This window comes from Guyanagaster necrorhizus (genome assembly GCF_019112545.1).
Source record: "Guyanagaster necrorhizus MCA 3950 unplaced genomic scaffold BT62scaffold_23, whole genome shotgun sequence".
NCBI classification, from domain to species: Eukaryota; Fungi; Basidiomycota; class Agaricomycetes; order Agaricales; family Physalacriaceae; genus Guyanagaster; species Guyanagaster necrorhizus.
Genome location: NW_025064902.1, coordinates 384,381 through 405,489, shown reverse-complemented (window position 1 = coordinate 405,489; position 21,109 = coordinate 384,381). Strand labels below are relative to the sequence as shown.

The following is a 21,109-nucleotide window of genomic DNA, read 5'->3' as shown; positions in this document are numbered from 1 at the left end:
TACTTCGTCAATATAACAATGCACGAACCTCTGAAATTTATACATAATGCTAAGATTCATCATGACAGTTACTCAAGTACTCAAGGACCATATAAATTTATAAAATTTACATCGAAAGCCGATAACCAAATCCTAAAACGAATAAATCCTAGGACCCTCAGCTCCAGAGACTAAGGCATAGTAGGAACTATCCAGTACCAAAAATATCTCCAGTCTTAAGCTTCGTCAACTTCATCCGAAGCCCTGTACAGTATCGCGGGCCCCATCTTTGGCTCTGGAAGCCGACTCCGTGCTACTACGATCTTTATTTATCAAGCTGGATACAATTAGTGAACTCAAGTACTCACCACCTACTACTGCGTCAGGCTTGGATCGACTTGGAGCGCAGAGTGACGACGTAGGCAGGAATGTCGCCACAAAAGTCATCTGAATTAAGAGGATGGAAATAACCGCATTCATTTTTCACTGACGTTGGTGGTATGCGGGAAGGATGGCAGATTGTACTGCCTGGAACTTCGAAGATACGAGCCTATAAACTGTCTGAGTTGGCTATTATCGGTTGTCACCTACAAACATAAACTAGAATACATTGACAGGACTTAACAACGGGCGGCATAAGTATTACAACCCGGCCTACATCATGATCAGATTACAGCTACTCAAACATTCTCATGGATGGCAGACCAAGAATTATTTATGTGCTAGTAGTTGTAAATAATCGATCCATACACATTAAATTGACATAACTGAAGAATGAGCAATAAGAACAAGTTACCCAAGTCATGACCTTTTGTTGGAGGATATCCATATGTATACCCATACCTTTACCTTTTTGATTGTTACCCATTCTCTTTTGATTATCACCTATTCTTACTTACCATATATACACAACCCATGTTGTTACCTGATCACCTATATAGCCTGGCCATAGATGCCTGTATATCTCAGTTTTTTCACCTACACTGTGCCTGACTGAGGCATGTATACTGTTATCATGTCCCTTACTATATTACTCACCATCATTTGTAGGCTCTTACTTATATTCTTCTGTCAATGGGTACAGTACTTATCCAATACAGTTGTTTCATCTATGCTGTGCCCAACTGAGACTCTTACTGATATTCTTCTGACAATACCTTTCTTTATCCCCACAGTGTCACTTGATGAACAAAATGTAAGATTGTCATGGAAAATAATAGTGTGGTTAACACTACAGAAGAGCATAAATCATAGGAATGGGGGCACCATACAAAACATCAAAAGCAGAACGTAATAGTGGATCAATGAAAGAAGATTCAGTTGGTGACATGCTGTTGGAAATCCTGGGTGTTGTGCAGGGTAGACTCCAGGTCAGTAAGGCCAGATAGCATGAGCTTCTGTTTTTACAGCTCCTACAGAGCTTGTATTTGTACTCTCCAGGCTTATATCTAGAATTTACTACAACTTTCTCTTTCTCTCGAGCTTGCTCATCAACTCTCAGCATCATGCCGGATTGCCCTTTCTAGAACTTTCTGGCAAAATCCCAACAGATGCCATTCAAACCATATCTTCACCGGACTCCTTGGTTGTCAGCGCCACGACAATTCGAGCTCTTCCATCGTTCGATGCCGCAGCAGACGAAAACGTTCTAGAGCTGTTAACTCTGAAAGAGTCGGAGAACCTATCTACCATGTCTTTGTTCCATGCTATACCCATTGCTACGCGAGTAATAATGAGCTGGGGAGAAAGTGCCTGTAGACTGTCAGTATATAGGAATATCTACTGTGATACGTTGACTCACCACCATGACCCCCCAAATTCCGGCGAATACTTGCTGAGAGGGGCTTTTTACAGCAAAGGCAATAACATACACGATACCAGATATCGTGAAAGGAGCTGCAGACTCAAGCATCATGGCAGAGATGCCGGTGTAAGTGTTGGTCAGCTCAGAGGGAAGAGTTTCGCGGGAAGCTTTGTGGAACGACAACAGACGATAGCAGATAAGGGCGGTGACGATGACGTTGAACCCCACGGTCAAGCAAATCCAGGCGATAGCAAAATTAATAGGAAGACCAAAGAAGAGTGTCGATTCTGGGACTGCACTTTGGACAATTGTAATAATGATCATAGCTAGAGCAGAGAGTTAGCGATGATGAGTCTGATGACTTGCCGATCTCAAATTTACGGACCTGTCGATGCCAGCAAAACAAGAAAGGGAAAGCCTACCACCCAGATATTGGAATTATAGATTATGTAGCAACGATACAGCTGGGTTTGGAGTTATTTTAAGCATTTATTCGTGAGTATGCACATGTGTAAACCCACCAGAAGGCCGTCTCCCATGATATTAGCAAAGGACACGGAGGCAGTACCCCATATTTCGTACCAGTCCGAGGAATGGTCAGCGAAGTATGCTGGGGCACCACCTGGATAATCAGGATACTGAATCCACATGAGTTGTCCGAGTTGCATGTTGGTTCCACCCCCGACGGCAGTAAGCACTACGAGGATCGCGCCAAAGAGGATATAGAAACATCTCCATTTTTTAACTGGGTTGTTGAGCAAGTAAACGAAAGACTGCACATAGAGACAGATCTGAGCTCCTGCGACATAGGTAAGCAGCATCGTTCACTATCTACACATAGAAAGTAATGACAGAAACACGTACCAAACACTATTGAGCCAACAATAATGGACACATAGATTGCGCGCTGTGTCTCCAAATCAGAATTGGCCATTAGACTTGGAAGCTAAGGTGTCCTTTGATGAGGGATATCATGGAGAACATCATTCGTTTCAACTTATACCTTGGGCCGTCACTGACTTTGAAGTTTAAGTTTGGAAGGAAAAATACCTACGACCACGTGCTTACTCCAGTGATAATGATCTTGCCGCCCATCACGATTCTGATTCATATACGCCACCGTTGTATCTATAGTCGACCATGCCGTCCAATGTGATGATGATGAACTCCCAGTCGCCAGTCAATACTATTAATTGACAGCTTCTGATTCCGAATCGATTTGCTCAATACAGGCCGTTCAAACAGTAAGTACTTATTTGACAAGACTTGAATGTATAAAGTCATGTAGATATCGAATACTGTACCAGCCCCTCCATCCATCGTAGAAATCATTCTCTCTCTTATTCGTCTCCCGAATAACTGTTGTTTCTGAAATGGAAATGAAAGGGTATTCATATATACAAGCTGTTATTGCTGTCACGAGCGTGGCCTCGCTATGCTTCTCATCATATTTCTTCCTATCGACATTCGATCTCCTTCACTCCAATCCTCCTCACAGTGATATCATACGTCTCCCATATGGACGACGAGATCATAGTACGTACTCTTTACTAGCTGACTGAGTTTCCAAACCTTGACTTGGTTGTAGCATTCATTTCAGATGACGTCCCACTTTACTTTCCTTCGCAAGCTGGTTTAGCTGCCATGTTCATTGAAGAGACCGTCCATTACTCCTTTGATGATGCTGGCTACAATGAATGGTGGATCGGAGAAGCCGAGGGAAATGGAACAGTTCGCTTGGGCCCCCAGAACCGCCTTTTCTTCGTCTCTTTTTGGCATCAGCTGCATTGCCTGAGGGTGACGCATGCAGGTTTCAAGGCCGAGGTCGTGTCCCTTGATGACCTGCTGCACGCACAGCATTGTCTCAATCTTCTCAGGCAATGGATTCTTTGCCATGCAGATACTGCCTTGGAACCAAACGACTTCACCCAAAGGAACTTCAAATACGATCGCGGTAATCAGTTACATGTTTGCAACGACTGGGATACACTATATGCTGAGGTATCTCAAAACTGGCATGATTGGGTACGAACGTGGCAACTGAAGAACTTTAACGCAACAACGTAATGTTTATATCACTCGTTCAGACAATTTCAACTGAATATAGTATCCAGGGAAGATAATTAAACACCTTATGATATCATGTGTAGTCACATGTATTTTGTAGCATCAAAAATAGTACAAGGCGATGAACTTAGACAAACTCGTAGTTTCAGTGAATGCATTGTAACCAAGGTGCGAGATTGCCTAGGAACGGCATCATCTTGTCTGCCGCTGTAAAATATAGAAGCCTATGCGTATACAGTCAGCGACCGCCTAACTAGAAATCATTCGGACTACCAAACTCTGCGGTGCGTTCACCGATAACATCAAGATAGCAGGGATAGTGAACACAGCTGAGTTCGAAAGTGAGATATGTGCCGGATGGGCAGTAGAACGGAGGGCCTTCTACTGTACGTCCATCAGAAATATTGAGCAAACCAACATGCATCCTGGCAGAAGGTAAGCTTCCCCATGAGAGCCTCTTCGTTCGGAGTCGACGGTCAACGGGGATCATGGATATTTCGATCGATGTGATGTTGCTCTGATCATCGGCTATGGCGGGACTCTTAAATGAGTCGGGGGCAGGCAATGTGAACGCGAAAGTGCAATTCTCCAAGCCATAATCTTGCGCTCTGAATTGTACAATTGTACTGAGCTAATGTCATTGGATAAATGAAAGCTTGAGTGGCTAGCAGATAAAGAACAAAATGAATCTCACCTGGTCATTAAGGAGGTAGTGTTGGTAGACTAATTGACTATAGCCGAAACTCTCGTCAGCATACACGTCCACTGGTTGTGGAAAGAACCTATCCGGTTCATAACGGGAGACCTGCCCAACAAGTAAAGGCAGATTATAGACAGGTGTTTTGAGGACAAAGCTCGAAGAACGATTCTGATAGAGCTTGTCGAGGTTTGTATACGCGTTCCTTAGTGGAAGAGTGTCTGGGGAGATTGTGGTCTGAAGATCCCATACACCGGACCGCAATGTAGCGAGAATTACGATGGCGATGCAGTCGATGACTGTGCATAGGACAAAAATGTAAAGAACCCAAGTCGTATAGAGGTAACGAGGTGTGTCCTTCGTGCGGCCATTGTCTGATAAGGTACCGTGAGTAGTAAGTATTTGGCCAGGGCTAGACTACATACCAAGTACAGAGGTCTCGGACGACTGAGAGGAGTCATCAGAGAGGTGCAGCTCACTGGCTACTTGGTCCAAAGCAATGTACTGATGACGATCACGTTGGCGCATGGCAGCAAACATTCCTGATACTAGGAGTGAGAACGATACTTCAGTATCTGAGTGTGTCGACAAGAATTGCTTATATTTATGGCGGCCAAGGATCTGACAATGATGTGCGGCGGGTGAACAAGGAAATCGACAGAGACGGGGTGAAAGCGTGATTCGATGATCGACTCGATGCACGTATTAAGAGAGGAAAACGATTGGGAGTGAGGTAATACTCTCGTCTATAATATCGGCGAAGTTGGCTGGACCAGGCTGGTAGCTCCTGATATGGGCGGTGATACCAGGGAGCACACCGCTTCGTCCAAGTTGGCTATCGCGTAAGATACATCAACATGTTGGAGGATATCCGTATATACCTTTACCTTTACCTTTACCTTTTTGATCGTCACTCGTTCTCTTTTGATTATCACCTATTCTTACTTACCACATACACACACCCCCTGTCGTTACCCGGTCACCTATATAGCCTGGCTGTAGATACCCGTATACCTCAGTCGTTTCACCTACGCTGTGCCCGACTGAGGCATGTATACCGCTATCATGTCCCTTACTATATTACTCACCATCATTTGTAGACTCTTACTTATATTCTTCTGTCAATACAACAACATTCCAATGAGGTAACTGACGAATCCAAAAATTCGTCAGGGAGGTCATAGGTCACACCGCTTGACGAACCGATCTGTTCAGGGCTATGTCGAGGGTAAAAATTCCGTCGGCTCGTCGTTCTCGAGATGGGAAATCACTTCTATGGAATCTCACGGTAAACAACTGAGAGGAGATGAAGTGTCATCTTTCCCAAGAAGGTGGAGTTAATGAGATCATCGTCTCTGATGTACAAGAGCGAAAGAGCGCACGATATTCCTCCATCGCTGGCAAACATGGAGAAGGTCCATCCAGCCTCGGTGATATCTGCGACACAACGACATTACCAACACTATGTTTCATCTCATCATTACACTATACGGTATCTTCAGGCACGCCGGACGCAAGGACACACTACGAAACCCATCCTCTCAACCCCCAAGCCGAGCGCTCACGACCGATAAGGAACATCGTTCGTCGCCCTCCCTCGACGTCCGCAAATTTACCTGACTTCATTCAGACAGAAAGAATGGACACGTTCAGATGACTCGAAGGAAGTGAAGCCCCCATGTGCACCTCCTGCTGTCGGACATAGCGCACACCATGGACCGTGGAACCCCATTTTCGCGATGGAAGACTCAACGGCACGGGGAGTTACGCCAACCACACAACAATGCAAGTTTCTTTGTAGCCGAGAAGTGCTTCTTACCTTCGATTGGCCTATCGTATTGCCAAAGTACCGTCACCATTAGATAAGCCGTACTGAGTAGAAGACGGGTCGATTGTTCAATACGTGCCGGGATGTCGAGCGTATCTGAGACCGATATTAATGTTATGGCTATGCGCAATTAAAAAAAAAAAGCGCTGTCAATTATTCCTCCTGCAAGTCCAAAAGTGAACATCTCTCTCCTTCAAATCGTCGCCCGTGCCGGTGGTCTACCAATGTCGTCCCGATGTCAGGCGACCGCTTGAGAGCCGATAACATTGCCTCGCTCAACATCACTCGAGTCGCATGGTCTATTCGAGGATGCAAATTTCCGGATAGCCGGCGATAGCTTGCCTGACGCGCATATATGCGGGAGACTCGATGTGTAACCGGGAGATTGAGTATCGGGCCACGTTCAGGTGCCATTGAGAAGTTTAGACCCGAACCACAGTCTGGCGAGGCTCCGTTGATGGATGAAGCAAAGGGTCAGATTATCGACCATCGATGGTCACTATTCCAATGTCAGGTAAGCGAGCATCGATCATATTGAGAGCGCGAATCGAGGAGTATAACGATGGGGCGGCGTCCAGGACATCTTCATCGCTGGAAAAACCTTTCTCCTTGCTCAATGGTAGGGTGCACGCCTCCGGTAGGCAGAGGAAAGAGGTCCGCGATACCACTATTCTGTGTCAGCAGGACGTTCTTAATCGCGATAAAGCTAAACGCACCAGTATAATGTGCCGGAGTGTAGATATATGCGCCATTGTCCAACGCTAAGGACATCCCCACTTCTGCTTCCGAGTCGTCCAGCCGCGCCGTCGCCGGTATACTGTGATTTTTCCGCTGGGATGCTGGATGCGAGGCGACGTATTGCATTCCGTCATTTTAGATCCTATTACTGGTGTCGTCTCAGATACACTTGGCTACGGTCTTGGGTCCGTTGATTTGGTGAGGAGACAGGATTGGCAGGAAAACGGGTCGACGTCTCCAAAGATTCGCTATGCCAAGATACAGCACAGGTATGGCGTACTACGGCGCTGATATTCCCATTGTCGCAGGTCGGTTGAACGATGCATGGACGAAGATGGTGGTAGCGGTGAAGACTGAAATCTACATTTTCCCACACTCCATTTCTTGCTCTGACCCTCGATCCATCTCTTTTTCGTCGTTCACTCGTACTACTCTTCTGTGCCACCAGATGTCTTCCAAAGATTTCGAGCACGCCTAAAGTCCTTCCCCGGGACTAGTAATTTAAATTTGGAACCTCTACATGTACGACATTGGAGCGCATCGTCCTCGATACCGTCAGCAGTGGATTGAACAAGCTTGAAACTGGTATGCTGGGTCAAGGTGCGCTCAGTTCATCTACTGATGCATAATGTCCGTTTACTTACATGTGGAATAGCAGGCGCATAGCTGTCTTTTCGTTCTGGCACCGATAGGAGGTCCTAGGCCAATAATTATCGCCTTTCCATACTGCGGGAGGTGCAGAACTGCCCTCCTCAATGAAAATGGATGCGGTCTGGGATATCATCATACAGCGTCTGGTGCCTTTAATGTCTTCACACGCGCCCACGTCTCTGAATCCACCATGTGCCCTGCAATGGACCACGGCAAGAATAAATTAAGCTTGTATACCCGCCAAAGCAGATGAACAACATAGCGTACCCATCCTGTGCTGAAACCAGTTTCACCGTGACAAAGACGTTGGGAGGCTGGTGTTCATTGAGCGGAGACGAGCGACTCAGTGCGACACTCGACGTTGGCTGTCAGCCACCGGTCCGAGACAGTCCTATGCACTTCCGCCACTGGTCAGAGAGGCGGTCCAGGCATGTTTAGTGCGCACCGGTGGCTGAATTCTACTGTCGGAAACCGACCGTTTGTGAGTACGAGTGTCTTCGGTATACCAAAGTCTAATAGCTGGTGGTGGTCAACAGATAAATGCTCTTATATCACTGGAGCATGCGTTAGGCAACGCGGCGTTGATTGGCTGGCTCCAATATTAATTTGTCGTCCAGCCTCGAGGCCTGTACCACTACGCATATATATACGGCCCGTATACGCGATGTCATCTTGTAACAGCAAGGCCTATCAATTTAAGCTGCGATGTCAAGATGATCATATGTCCTTTTGTGTGTTCCCGCTATGTGGACCACCACCATTTCTGTAAGAAACCTCGCTCTACTTCCGACGGCTCATATTGACTCCACTGGCAGCCTTTGGGTCTGAACACTCCCCAGCCGCAAGATCCTGGCTCACTGGCACCCGTGACTTCGAGGCGACCTGTCTGGCATCATCGTTGATTTTTTCCCCATGTTATTAGCTATTCGTTCTTCAAAGACTCATCACGATGATCAGCTTGCGACAGCCAGCCTTTTTTTTTTTTTTTTTTCAAATTCTCCCATCGTCAGCACTGCCGGCGCGCCGGATGGTGCTTCGCATATAAGGTCTTTGTTATATTCGACAGCGGGTATCTTCCCTTCTACCTTCTTGCGACCGCGTCGACATGTCTTTCATGGACATCTATCTTTCCGAGGAAGAGATGCAGGTCTATCTCGATGGAACTCTTAATTCCTATATATGTGGGTTCTTCATCCACGGTCCGTCGTTCTGAACAAATGCTTTTTTGAAGTGTTACTAACTATGGCTCACCAACAGGTATCTATACCGGCCTCTATGCAATGTCCGTGCATTGCTTAGCTACCAACTGCATCTGCAAGGCTCGGATTTACATGGGATTCCTGATCACAGCCTTGTACATCCTTTGCACGATCCAGATTGCCGTCTCATGGATTGAACTGCGCATCGCTCTTGTCTATGGGACATCTGTCCAGTCCCGATATGATCTCATAGACACTCCCTTGTCTTCAAAGATTATGAGCGCCGTAGCTTCGGCTTTGAATATTCTCGTCGCCAGTTGTACGATAGTACGTGCTGTCTTCCTCTTCCCATGCGGCTTTTCATGTCCTTTCCGTAGATCTGGCGGTGCTGGGTTGTATGGGGTCAAAGCTGGAAAATAGTGATTTTACCCATCCTATTCATTGTATGCGAGATATGTACATTGATCTCTCTTCGTCTTTCAGACAGGCTCTGACCGTTTTTACTTTCAGTTTGCAGAATCAAACTCGTCGTTCATCAGTATACGTCGTCGTCGGGTGACGATGTTGTAACCAAATGGGCTGTGGCCACCATTGCCACGACATTGGGAACAAACATCTTGTGCACAACTCTGATTGTCACGCGAATTGTCCGTGTGACAAGACAACAACGCGGCGTGGGTCTTGGAACGTATCGCGACGTGATAGAGATTCTCGTGGAATCCGCTGCGCTGTATTCGATCAGTTACCTGCTGCTTATGGTATGCTACCCTCTCAGTGGCAATGGGTACATGTACACCCAGATGCTGGTTTACCCTATCACTGTAAAGCTCCTCGTTTCCGTTTCGTGCTGTTGGTTTGACGAGTTATTAGGGTATAGCACCTACGCTGATTATCGCCCGAGTTGCTTCAGGACAGGCCCGGCCCGAAGAGTCTTGGCATGGACCTCCATCTTTGGGCTTTACTGATGTATCTCACGCGCGCTCCACAACCACAACCGAGGATCACACGGTACAACGGGACCGTGGTAGGTCGACTTCTGTCAAAGGCAAGGGCCGGGAGCGATTAAGCGTGCTGGAACCTGAACAAGTACCGAGTGCCAGAGAGTAGGTACTAGGGGCTTGGCGATGACCATGTACCCCGCCCACGGATTTCAGGACGAGCTGATCGATTCAGGTCCTTTCTTTTCTTGGTGAGTGTGCAGCTGCTCTGTTCTGAAAAATTGATCTCATAATGTCTATCTAGTGGTGGATTTTTATTCTTGCGAATCGGATGTAGTGAACTTCTGGTCTTGAAATGTACGTTAACGATGGTCCTCGTAATACAGCTCAGGTCCTGGAAAAGGACTGGTTCCAGGCTATGCACCTCTCTTGGTCCCGGGTATCTGTTAGCATGCCGACATCAGCCGTTCCTAAATTGCGCAGTCGAAAAATGAAGCAATGATAAGATTGATCACTGTCGTTAGGGTGGTGCTGCGGAGCCGTCGACGAGTGCCTTTGCGAATCTGCGCTGGATTACTACTATGCAGGTTGATGATCCAAGTAAATCTTCCGGATTGATCTTTGGACGACGGGAATCAGAACTACAAGGGATTTTGCGTTGTGGAGCCCTGCACACTCTCTTTTCGGCGCTGTTGGCTACATATTTGGTTCACAGCGGTTCCCATTAATACACCTAGCCAGACACGCCTAGCTAACGGTGTGGGATACTTCTGAAGTCAGGGGTACCACTCTCGTAACCGAGCCTGAGGCACGAACCCTAAAAGTTTCCTATCTCCTGCCACGCGTGTCCCGTGCTGCAGGCTCATGTTTTAAAAATAGCTGCCGAAATTAATAGACCGGAGCGTTCATTGCCAAACTGGGACTAACCCAGCTTGTTCTTCGTCACCCATGTTCGATTCGAGCCATCTCTTCACAGTGCTCTGTGCCGTCGTGATATATCTCGTATTTGGGCCATCTGCTGTCACTCGTAGTGCACGGCAACTGGTGGACCTGTTGTCATATCGAATTCGACAGAGGTAAGGGTTTTTTTCTCTTGGGCGCTTATTTTTACTAAATACAGAATGTTCATCCTTGTGTTCTGTAGTCCGGAGGAATTGTGTTCATCGGATGTGAGTAATAACTGAATTCAACGTCTATCGCCTTCTGACTGTACGTTGCAACCTAGCTGGACGACTTAGAAACGAAGCTCATCTCAATAACGGCACAAGTCAGAAGCGCTCGGAATGCCTTGCAAGCGATTAACAAACTTCCTACCGAGCTTCTCATTGCCATATTCCGGGAGACACAGCAATACCTCTCTTCTTTCCTTCCTGTCCCCGAAAACAACGTCTACGACCGGCGGAGCCGGGAGTGGCTTTCCCTCCGCGACGTGTGCAAGCATTGGCGAATAGTCATAGATACGACCCCAACCCTATGGTCCACCGTCGATAACTACATCATTCCCGGCACATTCCTCTCTCGTTCCTCTCTCGCGCCGCTATCTGTCTTCTTTGGCATGCGCAAGGCAGATTTCTCTCGCGAGGATCTCGAGCTCTTATCGCCCCACATTCATAGGGTGCGCGAGCTACATTTGCGGTTGTCCGAGTGGAAAACTTCGACGCCGATCGTATTTGAGACGCTTTCGGCTTCGGGAGCTGCTCCAGAGCTTGTCAGTTTGACTATTGACACGCTCGGTACCGTTGATGCAGGGAGTCATCTTCCGGCGCTGTTTAACGGACATATGCCGAAATTACGGAAGCTGTGTCTCGAGTACTTCTCGACCTGGCCCAGTGGTTACTTCACCTCTCTTACGCACGTCTGCTTCCATCATCAGCCCGTACCACAATCCTCCCGTCCTACTACTTCACAGTTTCTCGATTTTCTTGAAGCATGTCCCGCCTTGGAGGTGCTTGCGATGGTTTCCGCCGGACCCTCTCGCACGGAAGAGGAAGACGTTCCAGCGCCTCCTCCGGATCGGCTCGTCGAGCTTAGTTCACTCCGAGAGCTACACTGGGGAAAGCTCAGCGATCTGACTCACGTGAAACGACTGCTCTCGTATCTATCCCTCCCATCACATACGAGCATGTATCTCTGGACGGATCTCACGCAGAGCGACGATCCTGCGGGCGGAAATATGAACGGGGACTTATCCCGGCTCCTCCCCTCAGACCACTCCAACTTGAAGAACCTCGACCACATCACCGAATGGCGCCTCTCATGCATGCCTTCCACGATGTACACAATCGTCGCACTCACCAAGGGCGTTCTCTACACTCACGGCATCTTCTCCCATGACCATTACGAAAAGATTCCCTCCACGTTCCCTCTATCCGAAGTCCGCACCTTCTGTATTCAAGACCAGCTCACTAACCCCGCGATGACGACAGCGCTGTGGCGCGATACGTTCCAGCACTTGCCCAGCCTCGTCGACCTTTGCATTCAGCCACCCACTACGTTATGGACGTCGTCGAGGGTCATTCTCGGGCCTCTTAAACCGGACAATGGCAATGGCAAGGTGGCGAAGGGACAGGTGGTGGTGTGTCCTCTGCTCCGATCGTTGTCTATCGAGGGACCGCCAGGGGCGATCCAGGCGTTCTATATCAGCGAGCTAGCGAGGGAGAGGAAGCAGCGGGGGAGCCCGCTGGAGAGAGTGGAGGTAAAGCAACTTCTCGTTCCACAGACGGATTCGCCAGAGGCGACTGTCCCTTCGCCGTTCCCTGACAATACGTTTGTCGATATGATCGCGGACGACGAGGAGCAGCTCGGTGAGCATATCGAGCATGTGGAATATTCGTATGACCAGAGGTCGACGGCGTTTTTGCCTCCTGGGTGGCCGAATAGCGTTCATCTCTGGACGACGTCGACTTTTAGCGACCTGAAGCCTGTGATAGGTGACATTTCTGCATGATTAGAGAAAAGGGCATTCCGTCCCAAAGTAGAATACGATGCAATATATTATCAATGTGTAACATAATACAAGTACTTTGGCATATATTATTTATCTAACATCTGCTCACTTATGTTCTGTTTGGTGGAATGTAAACCCACTGGCATTCTCTGTTGTTGCCGAATCTTTTCGTGTGTACGACGGACCAGTTAATGGACAGACCTGACAGAGGATGGAAGCTTATTCACACCGGAAAGATGAACATTTTTAACAAACCTGAATTTTGAGCACGACTTTAATGTTTTAGGAGCATCGTTTTGGGGTCAACAAACTTCGTGTTTTGGAGGATCTCAATCCCATGCCGCCCGCTGCTTTTCATTGTCATGGATTGTTTCTTCTTGGACTTGAATATATCTAGTCATCTGTGTTCAGCTCCCCTATCCTAATAAGGATCCTGACGAACAGAAAAAAAACTTTAAAAACGTGAAGAGGGAGTTCAACATGCACAATATGTCGTGTTCAGTAGCAAAAAGAATGCTTTATTTTGACAAGGCAAAAAATATTGACAATCTAGACACGAAGATAAGTCGACATAATCCCTCTCTCACGGCTTCAGACTTCTTCGACCGAACCAGATAGCTCGAGTCGTCCTGTAATGAGCGTAGTTCCTTCCATATTTCCTTGCATCATATCCTCCTCTACGTCGTCCATCTCTGCTTCAGTAGTGCTTCCACGAGATGCCTGAAAGTGTAAGGAAGATTGAGTTTCATGTGAAGACTCTACGGGACGGGCTTGTCCCGAGGCAACGCGGGCGATGATCAAGGTAGGTGCGATACCCTGAGGCTTGTTAGGCAAAAATGATGCGAATTGAAGTAGAAAGACCCACAGTGATAGGATAAGTCAACCGCTGGGCATATGTGTATCCATAACCCTCGAGAGGGTAGAGTATCATCAGGGCCATGTAGATCAAAGAATACAGTGCGGCCGATTCTACGAGAATCTCAATAACACCACGATAAGTCCGGATGCCGCCCATAACGCCACGATGTCCTCTAGCAACATGAATAATACGTCCGACAATCAGACCGGTGCATAGAATGTTGGTTCCTAAGGTCATAGCCATGGTGGGTAGAGCCCAGGCTATCGTAATAACGTCGTCCTTGGTCTGATGAACTAAAAGTATGCATCCGCAGGCTGCAAAAAAAAAGGCAAGTGCTTGCAGGATGACATCGATGAAGCCACAAGCGGCGTAAGCAGCATACCTATTTCGATGATGACGAAGAAAATCGGAGTGATCACTACTTTCCAATCGTGTCCCCATACAACCCAACAACGCCAGATCTAAAAGGCGACCATTAAGAGCAGTAATTCCGGTAGAAGTAAAAAGCCACACCATAATGCAGTCTGCAATTAGAAGGTTCAGTGCTTCTACTATATCACTCATAGTTTCCAACAACACAGATGAAGACATCAAATCGTATCGCGCCTGGAAAGATGTTCCAATGACAAAAGCGTCGCTAAAATCGATCCATAAGGCAATGGCAGCGATCGTGGCAAAGATGTATAGAGCCGTGATTATACATCCCATGTATATTCGTGCCCTGGAGACGCTGTTAACTGAGGGGAAAAGGTTTAAGACAGGTTGACGAGCTGAGTCAATGTTCATACCTAGTAGTAGCCATATTGACATTCCAAAAATGCCCGTATAAACACCTTTTCAACGGTTAGGACAGGTTCAGAGATGTTTGATCTTGACGTCTGACCATGAGCGAAATATGCAAGAAGGTGAGAATTGAAATTGGCGTCGAGCCATCCTTGAAGCACCATCTCAGGGAGTATTGCGTCCGCGGATGAACTCATGAAATAGCGAAAGTTAATGTCAATGTCCTAGAAAAGAGAAGTCCGATGTACCGTGTTAGAGAACGTTTTATACGGCGCGTTATATATAGAAGAGGACCACGCTGTATCATGTTAAAATGATGGCGGAGTATAGTTTCAAGGAAACCAACATGATGCTGAACTGTCCATCAAGATGGCCTACCTAAATCGTAGCACAGAATCATATTCTTTCGCCCTAAGCCATTTTCTAGCGAGTTTCAGCAACTTATGGGTATGGATGAGGGTCGAGTGCACTTACCGCCTGGATATGAGACGCTCGAACGAGAGCAAGAACACCATTCATCCCACGTCACTTCATAAATAGACATATAATATCTTGACATCACAGATGTGATGTTAGGAGCTGTTGCGTTTTGTCAGTAGCTACCGCCAGAAGAATACGTCTAATAGGCCGAGAAGGGGGGTGATGTATTAATGCTGTGAATCATTGTCAATCGAGGCACACACTCACGAGCTACAGTCTCTACTGCGGTATCGAACCCGGTTTCTTCCCAGCATTCCAGCGAAAGATAAATGAAACGGTTGCAACATCCGCAGTTGTCACCCTTTTCCCTACACCATCGGCATCATTGGAGCGCGTGACAGTGAGAGCTTCATTTCGCGCATCCGGTAATCTATAAACGGTGTTTTTACTATCCTAGTGTTTCGCACTAGTGCAAGCGTTGTCTAGCCATCGTCGCCCGATTTTGAAAGGGGGTCTCGTAAGAATGACTCAGGGATACGTATGGGGAGAAGTCATTCAGTGAATGTAAAGTATATATTCCGGTTAAGCTGCTTGAGGAGCGGAGGGAGTATGTGTGGGCGGGATTACAATCGTGGTCGCGGGACCGAAATTTGCAAGATCGATCATGTGATCTCAACGCGACCTGAACCCTGGACAATCATATTACTGCCACTTAGCCACCTCGCTTTCGTCGTCATCTCCGTTTATTTTCCCTTTTGTTTCGCCGTACAACTCTCCGATTATCCCACTATCATATACTACGAGCTCTCGCGTCGTAGATTCCCAATTTTCAAAGTTTCTAGTACTCAAAACGAATTGCTGTCGAATCGTAGCAGTCGAGTCATCTCTTTAGCTCATCTTCTTCGTTAGATTATTTAGGTGAATTTATTCCACGTGATTCTTTACTACAAGGCTAATTCCTGCATCCAGCTTTTACAGGCCACTCTAACACTTATTGGTTCACAGACAGATGACGCACCCGACATTGGGAAATGGATGAGATATGTCTAGGGATTTAAGAGGTCATCAACAAAGTATTCTGGCTTACCAGAGGCTGGAGGCTTAAAAAAGTCGGTCATGGATAGATACATCTTCACTCTAGCTGACTTAGAGAAGCGGAAGCCTGATATTTACCTACATATATCATCCTCATCCCACCGAAAAGGTATATCGTCGCCTGTCTAGGAGAGACTGATATTTATCCACCGTCTAAGGATATCTGCAATGACATCATCGACTGCCTGTCGGAGCTGGAGCACTTGCCAGACCAACTCGGCCACAGGGTCGGACCGCGGCATGGCAAGGGAGATGCCTAACTTGTCGACGGGGCGAAACAAGCCCGACTTTCTCTCCTTCTATGTTGGCCTGCATGATGAGTATCTTTGGGGGCTTCCCATGAAGATGGCAAAGTCGTAGGAAGCACGAACAAATAACGAGGAGGGGGAAGAAGAAGAGGATTTTTGGTGAAATGCGCTCCGGTCAAAGTGACTGGTCATAACAAGGAAGGTGCGCAGTCTCACCAGCAACATGCGATCGATACAATCGTTCCTCCGCCATTGTTGTCACGTTTGAGAGCTTCATAAAGCTTCGGGACAAAATATTTCGGGATTGCGATCCTGTGGTGTAGTGGATGAGTATCGTTCTTTCCCTGATGTACTTCCGGATTGCTTGCTTTTCTCGTTCTATACAAGTGCCTGTGACTCCAATGCTGGGACGAAGAATGGAACAGCTTATATAACTTGCATTTGACTACTCATCCTAGATTTGAGCGGAATGGAAGTGTATATATTGATTGTTTATGACATCGTTGAAAGCCACATCTCCGCACGACACTCAGGGAGTCTTCTTCAGCGCGAAAAGCCGATAGCTTTCTCCCTTAACAGAGCTCGCAAGAACGGTCTTACCCTTCAGTTCGAACCCGAAACTCTCATAAACATGAACCTAAACATATTTGTTACACAGGCCTGGGATTCTGCAGAGAGAATAGTCCCACCTACATTGATATCATTGTCTGCACCAATGACCATGATTGTCTTATCTTGGATCGCCTGAAGGAAGTTTCTAAGGTCAGAGAGAAAGATAGTTACAATGTTACAAACTACCTGACTGGTCATTTCTTTGAACATGGCAGTCACGATTCCACGGCGTGGGTAGGGTGGGTCGACCGCCAGGAGCGGTGTCATCCAATAGTAGAGGTTGCCTTTAAGCAGCCGTCAGCTTCATTAATATTCGCAGGAACGTGGATACAGTTTCTCCTAGAGCGTTGTCCATGGATTCTTTGATATGTGGCCCATACTATATAGACTTGAGTTTGCGCCGAGTTTCGCCCAACATGAAATATGTACAATATTCTGCCACCAATCCTTTGTTTCTGACGTCAACCTAGCAGAAGTATCGTTGAACCTCAAGGCACGCTGTTCTTCCCTAGATACGCGGTATAAAAGAAAAAGTCAATCCAAATAACAGGGTATGAAACAGTAAATTGACGTTGCCCAAAGGAATTTCCCGGGTCCAAAGCCTCCTAGAACTCCAAGGATCCTGCCATCGGAAACAACGATTCATATTTTGCCGTCCTGGACTAGTGCACGGGTTACAGCTCTAAAAAAAAGGATTATAAAGAGCTTTGTCTCCACAGGACATTGCACGTGAATAGAAGGGACTGAAAAGGAAGTCATGTATAAACGTCCCGCAAGATTATCATAAGCTGATATAACCTACTGGTATCGTAAGTTCTAACAGCAATCGCAACAGTCTCATTCAGCTGAGCATCTGAGAGAAAAGTGTTCCTTACAGAGAGCAACATCCCTATCTATTGACAGAAGAATATATGTGAGTATCTATGAACAAGTGTAAGTATCATAGTCATAAGCACAGTAGGGATATACATACCTCAGTTGGGCACAATGTGGGTGAAGTGACTGAGGCATACAGATAGGAATGGCTGGACTATATAGGTGATCGGAAAACAACAGGAGGTGTAAGTATATATAAGGTAAATAGAGTGAGTGATCAAAAAGTAAGATAAGATGAAACATATGGATATCCTCCAACACTCCCCCATATCCATTCAATCTACTGGGATAATGTTGAGCATCTCGAGGTAACCATTGTGCATATCATGAGGCAAGGGCTTGGTGAACATATCTGCAGGGTTTGCATTCCCTTGAACAAACTTGACATGTAATTTGCCATCCTTCACGAGCTCCCTAATGAAATGTTCTTGAATGCAGATATGCTTGACTTTCTGATGGGACCATGTGTTTGTTGTTAATGCTACAGCACCCTGGTTGTCACCATACAATACACTGGAGTGAGGTTGAGGTAGTTGGACCTCATCCATCCAAGACAATATCCACATCATCTGTTGCACTGCACAAGTAAGGGAAATGTATTCAGCCTCAACAGTGGACAGGGCAATGGTAGCCTGATGCTTTGAGCTTCGGCAAATCAGACCAGCAAATCAGACCACCCACCATGGTGAAGACATAGCCAGACATCAAACAAGTTGTATCCCTACAACCCCCATAGTCTGCATCTACAAATCCAACAGGTGTTAACAGCTGCTCATGCAAGAAGGAGATACCAAGGTCCATTGTCCCCTTTATGTACCCAAGGACATGTATTAATGCTTTCCAGTGCTCTATCCCTGGGTTAGACTGAAAGCAAGTGAGCAGGCTCACAGGGAAGCACAAGTCGGGATGAGTTGCAAGCTGTCCCCACATAACATTGTCTAGCAGTTGTCAGTATGGGAATCTTTCCATAGCATCCTTCTCTGCTGGGGTATTTGGAGACTGTGACTTGTCAAGTATGATTCAAACAGGTAGAGGAGTGGTCCATGATTGTACATATCTAAGATTGAAGTCCAGAAATACATTCTCCCAATATGGGCACTGTGAGAAGGTGATGGTGCCAGCCTCAAGATCTTGTTCAATCTTCATCCCCAGAAAGTAACAGTTCTCCTCCATATCAGTGAGCTCCCATTTCTCCTCTAATTTCTTCTTCCATCAGCTTGCCTCCTCTGTAATTGACAATGCTCCCCACATATCATCAGTGTAAGTATCTGTGATGGTATACTCATCTCCAGGTTTGCCAATGGTGCATACACATGGGTCTATCTTTGATGCATGGTATCCAAGGTCTTCATAGGTTTTCCCAATGAGCTTCACCTTGTCTCTGATCCAGTTACCATCGCCATCCCATTTCATACCATAGACCCATTTACAATCCATCATGTTCACACCCACTGATCTGTCAACTAGATCCCACATATGCTTTATCATATGCATTTGGTATTCCACATCCATGGCTGCCTTCCATCACTCTTCATTGACATGCAGTGCATCTTAATGATTTTATGGGATGTATGGATCAGGTGGATTACCAGAAGCCATTGAAGCATGTGGCTGTTTGCTGTTGGTTGCCCAGTCATTTCTGCTCATATGGGCCTCAGCCTCTTGTTGCTTTGACATCAGAGATTCAGCAGCATCAGCACTGAGATGCATTAAGCATGTTGATCAGCAAAGAGTTGGTTCTGTGGAAGCATCTGGCATTGGCTCAGTTGGCTCAGTTAGCATAGGCATCTCAGTATGAGTAGAAGTAGTGAGTGCAGGTTTGTCCTCTGTCTCCCCCACACTCACACTTCAGTGTGCTGGTCCTTCATCAAAGATGACATCATAAGACATGAACACATATCCCAATTGATCAAGTACATGGTAATTGGACCCTGAGTATCCCAGAAAGGTGCATTTCTTTGATCAATCATTGAGTTTGCTTCTGCCATCTACCAAAACCCCACCAGCTATAGGTTTCTTTGCTCAGCAAGTGGATCTGAACACTTATAAAAATCCCATGTCCTGTCATTGCTTCAAGAAACCCTCTGCTGGTACCACTCCAGGATGGCAACTTGAAGGAACAAGATTTCATGTGAAGATTGATATAGAGGCAGCCTCAGTCCAGTAGCAGTCAGTGAGGCCAGAGTCACTTAGTAGAGCTCTTGTATCCTCTATAGTGGTGTGTAGGGCACATTCAGCTAATCTATTCTGGGCTGATGAGTAGGGTGCCATAGCTTGAGGGCTGGGTGTAGCATCTAGCATATATATGCCATCCAAGCCTTGCTCAGCAAAGATCTCTTTATCAGACTTATCCTGGACAACTGCATGGCCATCAGAGAACACAGTTGACAACCCATCCTTGTCTAAGATGCTTGCAGAGATGAGATTTGTGGTGAGTGAAGGTGAATGCAAGGCATTTTTGAAGGTGAGCTTAACATCTCTTTCATTCAGTCTGAAGACCTTTGTTGCTGTACCCTGGCTCAGGATCTCAAACATTTCCTTTTCCTCAACTGCAGATGAGCCAGTATGGAAGGCTACTGGTGTATACTCTGTGAAGTCATCATGATTCCTGAAGTAGTCATTCATGCCAGAATCCATGAAGGTTAGAGTGATGGCTGGAGTATGGCCTTTGAATGTAGTCATGACAAAGGCTGTCATAGCAGGGTCAGCCTCACATGTAAAGTGTCCTACATTCTTGATGTTGGTCTTGCTGGTATCTATACTCTTGACAGAAGGTATCTCATCATCTCCAGCAATGTCTTCATCATCAGAGTCATTGATGTCAGTGAGAGGAGGCATTTCAAAGTCTGTGTCTTCTTCAACCTTCAACATCAACATAGTGCTGCTCTCTGTTTCATTCCAATGCCAGAAGAAATGAGTACCATTCTACTCATATATCCTCTCACCAGTGCTGCCATCCTCAATTACAATACTATCATCATCATGATCAACTTTCACTGTAGTAGCACATGCAGCAAGTACAAAATGCCTCATAGTATCAGCCATGGTGTTTGAGATTGCCTGGTTTGCACAACAAGGTTGGTCAAAGTTGGCAGGAAATTATCCCTCTTTTTCCTCTTTCAGCCAATAACAATTCTCAGTGATGTGCCTAGTCTTATCACAGGCCTTGCAATCTGGGTTGTGACATCCACATACTATGACAGAGGTTCCAACTCCAGCTGCAAGTGCTTGGGAGTTGGCAGGATCTTTACCCACTGCATGAAGTGTGGCAGCATGGGTTTGAAGATGGGAAAACACATCAGAGGATGTTGGCATGCCATATAAACTTGAGAGGATAGGCATCCAGTGATCAGTCAGGGTTATCGAGC

The 21,109-nt window shown here is 46.5% G+C and overlaps 9 protein-coding genes across 9 annotated transcripts; 4 read left to right on the top strand and 5 right to left on the bottom strand.

Annotated features, from left to right (window-relative positions):
* Nucleotides 1-1,182: 1,182 nt before the first annotated feature.
* BT62DRAFT_935031 (uncharacterized protein) lies at nucleotides 1,183-2,701 on the bottom strand. The gene is made up of 5 exons (XM_043186841.1): nucleotides 2,305-2,701; nucleotides 2,169-2,247; nucleotides 1,781-2,109; nucleotides 1,528-1,731; nucleotides 1,183-1,310 (listed from the first exon to the last, which is right to left on the bottom strand). Exons 1-4 carry the CDS (start codon nucleotides 2,602-2,604, stop codon nucleotides 1,537-1,539), a joined length of 903 nt encoding a protein of 300 aa, XP_043036915.1. The 5' UTR covers nucleotides 2,605-2,701; the 3' UTR covers nucleotides 1,183-1,310; nucleotides 1,528-1,536.
* Nucleotides 2,702-2,911: 210 nt separating this feature from the next.
* BT62DRAFT_972425 (uncharacterized protein) lies at nucleotides 2,912-3,983 on the top strand. The gene is made up of 3 exons (XM_043189073.1): nucleotides 2,912-3,319; nucleotides 3,372-3,846; nucleotides 3,898-3,983. Exons 1-3 carry the CDS (start codon nucleotides 3,157-3,159, stop codon nucleotides 3,908-3,910), a joined length of 651 nt encoding a protein of 216 aa, XP_043036914.1. The 5' UTR covers nucleotides 2,912-3,156; the 3' UTR covers nucleotides 3,911-3,983.
* Nucleotides 3,947-5,190, bottom strand: BT62DRAFT_329974 (uncharacterized protein). Its single transcript, XM_043180522.1, has 4 exons — nucleotides 4,973-5,190; nucleotides 4,545-4,921; nucleotides 4,124-4,481; nucleotides 3,947-4,074 (listed from the first exon to the last, which is right to left on the bottom strand). The coding sequence occupies exons 1-4, from the start codon at nucleotides 5,085-5,087 to the stop codon at nucleotides 4,043-4,045; spliced, it is 882 nt and encodes a 293-aa protein (XP_043036913.1). The 5' UTR covers nucleotides 5,088-5,190; the 3' UTR covers nucleotides 3,947-4,042.
* Nucleotides 5,191-5,404: 214 nt separating this feature from the next.
* On the top strand, nucleotides 5,405-6,409 carry BT62DRAFT_1009222 (uncharacterized protein; the record flags this gene model as incomplete). The annotated part of the gene is made up of 5 exons (XM_043177521.1): nucleotides 5,405-5,599; nucleotides 5,648-5,692; nucleotides 5,763-5,835; nucleotides 5,876-6,129; nucleotides 6,182-6,409. 5 exons carry the CDS (start codon nucleotides 5,405-5,407, stop codon nucleotides 6,407-6,409), a joined length of 795 nt encoding a protein of 264 aa, XP_043036912.1.
* Nucleotides 6,410-6,528: 119 nt separating this feature from the next.
* On the bottom strand, nucleotides 6,529-7,239 carry BT62DRAFT_1009221 (uncharacterized protein; the record flags this gene model as incomplete). Its single annotated transcript, XM_043177520.1, has 3 exons — nucleotides 6,529-6,815; nucleotides 6,863-7,042; nucleotides 7,092-7,239. The coding sequence occupies 3 exons, from the start codon at nucleotides 7,237-7,239 to the stop codon at nucleotides 6,529-6,531; spliced, it is 615 nt and encodes a 204-aa protein (XP_043036911.1).
* Nucleotides 7,240-8,588: 1,349 nt separating this feature from the next.
* On the top strand, nucleotides 8,589-10,465 carry BT62DRAFT_329926 (uncharacterized protein). Its single transcript, XM_043180521.1, has 6 exons — nucleotides 8,589-8,963; nucleotides 9,022-9,290; nucleotides 9,341-9,419; nucleotides 9,474-9,784; nucleotides 9,834-10,152; nucleotides 10,206-10,465. Exons 1-5 carry the CDS (start codon nucleotides 8,870-8,872, stop codon nucleotides 10,068-10,070), a joined length of 990 nt encoding a protein of 329 aa, XP_043036910.1. The 5' UTR covers nucleotides 8,589-8,869; the 3' UTR covers nucleotides 10,071-10,152; nucleotides 10,206-10,465.
* A 991-nt stretch (nucleotides 10,466-11,456) lies between these two features.
* BT62DRAFT_903480 (uncharacterized protein) lies at nucleotides 11,457-11,858 on the top strand (the record flags this gene model as incomplete). The annotated part of the gene is made up of 1 exon (XM_043183530.1): nucleotides 11,457-11,858. A coding segment is annotated over one exon (402 nt), but the record flags the coding sequence as incomplete, so codon positions are not given.
* A 1,516-nt stretch (nucleotides 11,859-13,374) lies between these two features.
* Nucleotides 13,375-14,732, bottom strand: BT62DRAFT_935025 (uncharacterized protein). Its single transcript, XM_043186840.1, has 6 exons — nucleotides 14,591-14,732; nucleotides 14,496-14,540; nucleotides 14,221-14,444; nucleotides 14,090-14,168; nucleotides 13,714-14,021; nucleotides 13,375-13,664 (listed from the first exon to the last, which is right to left on the bottom strand). Exons 1-6 carry the CDS (start codon nucleotides 14,685-14,687, stop codon nucleotides 13,440-13,442), a joined length of 978 nt encoding a protein of 325 aa, XP_043036908.1. The 5' UTR covers nucleotides 14,688-14,732; the 3' UTR covers nucleotides 13,375-13,439.
* Nucleotides 14,733-16,782: 2,050 nt separating this feature from the next.
* Nucleotides 16,783-17,132, bottom strand: BT62DRAFT_1009216 (uncharacterized protein; the record flags this gene model as incomplete). The annotated part of the gene is made up of 3 exons (XM_043177519.1): nucleotides 16,783-16,890; nucleotides 16,947-16,997; nucleotides 17,052-17,132. The coding sequence occupies 3 exons, from the start codon at nucleotides 17,130-17,132 to the stop codon at nucleotides 16,783-16,785; spliced, it is 240 nt and encodes a 79-aa protein (XP_043036907.1).
* Between the last annotated feature and the right edge of the window lie 3,977 nt (nucleotides 17,133-21,109).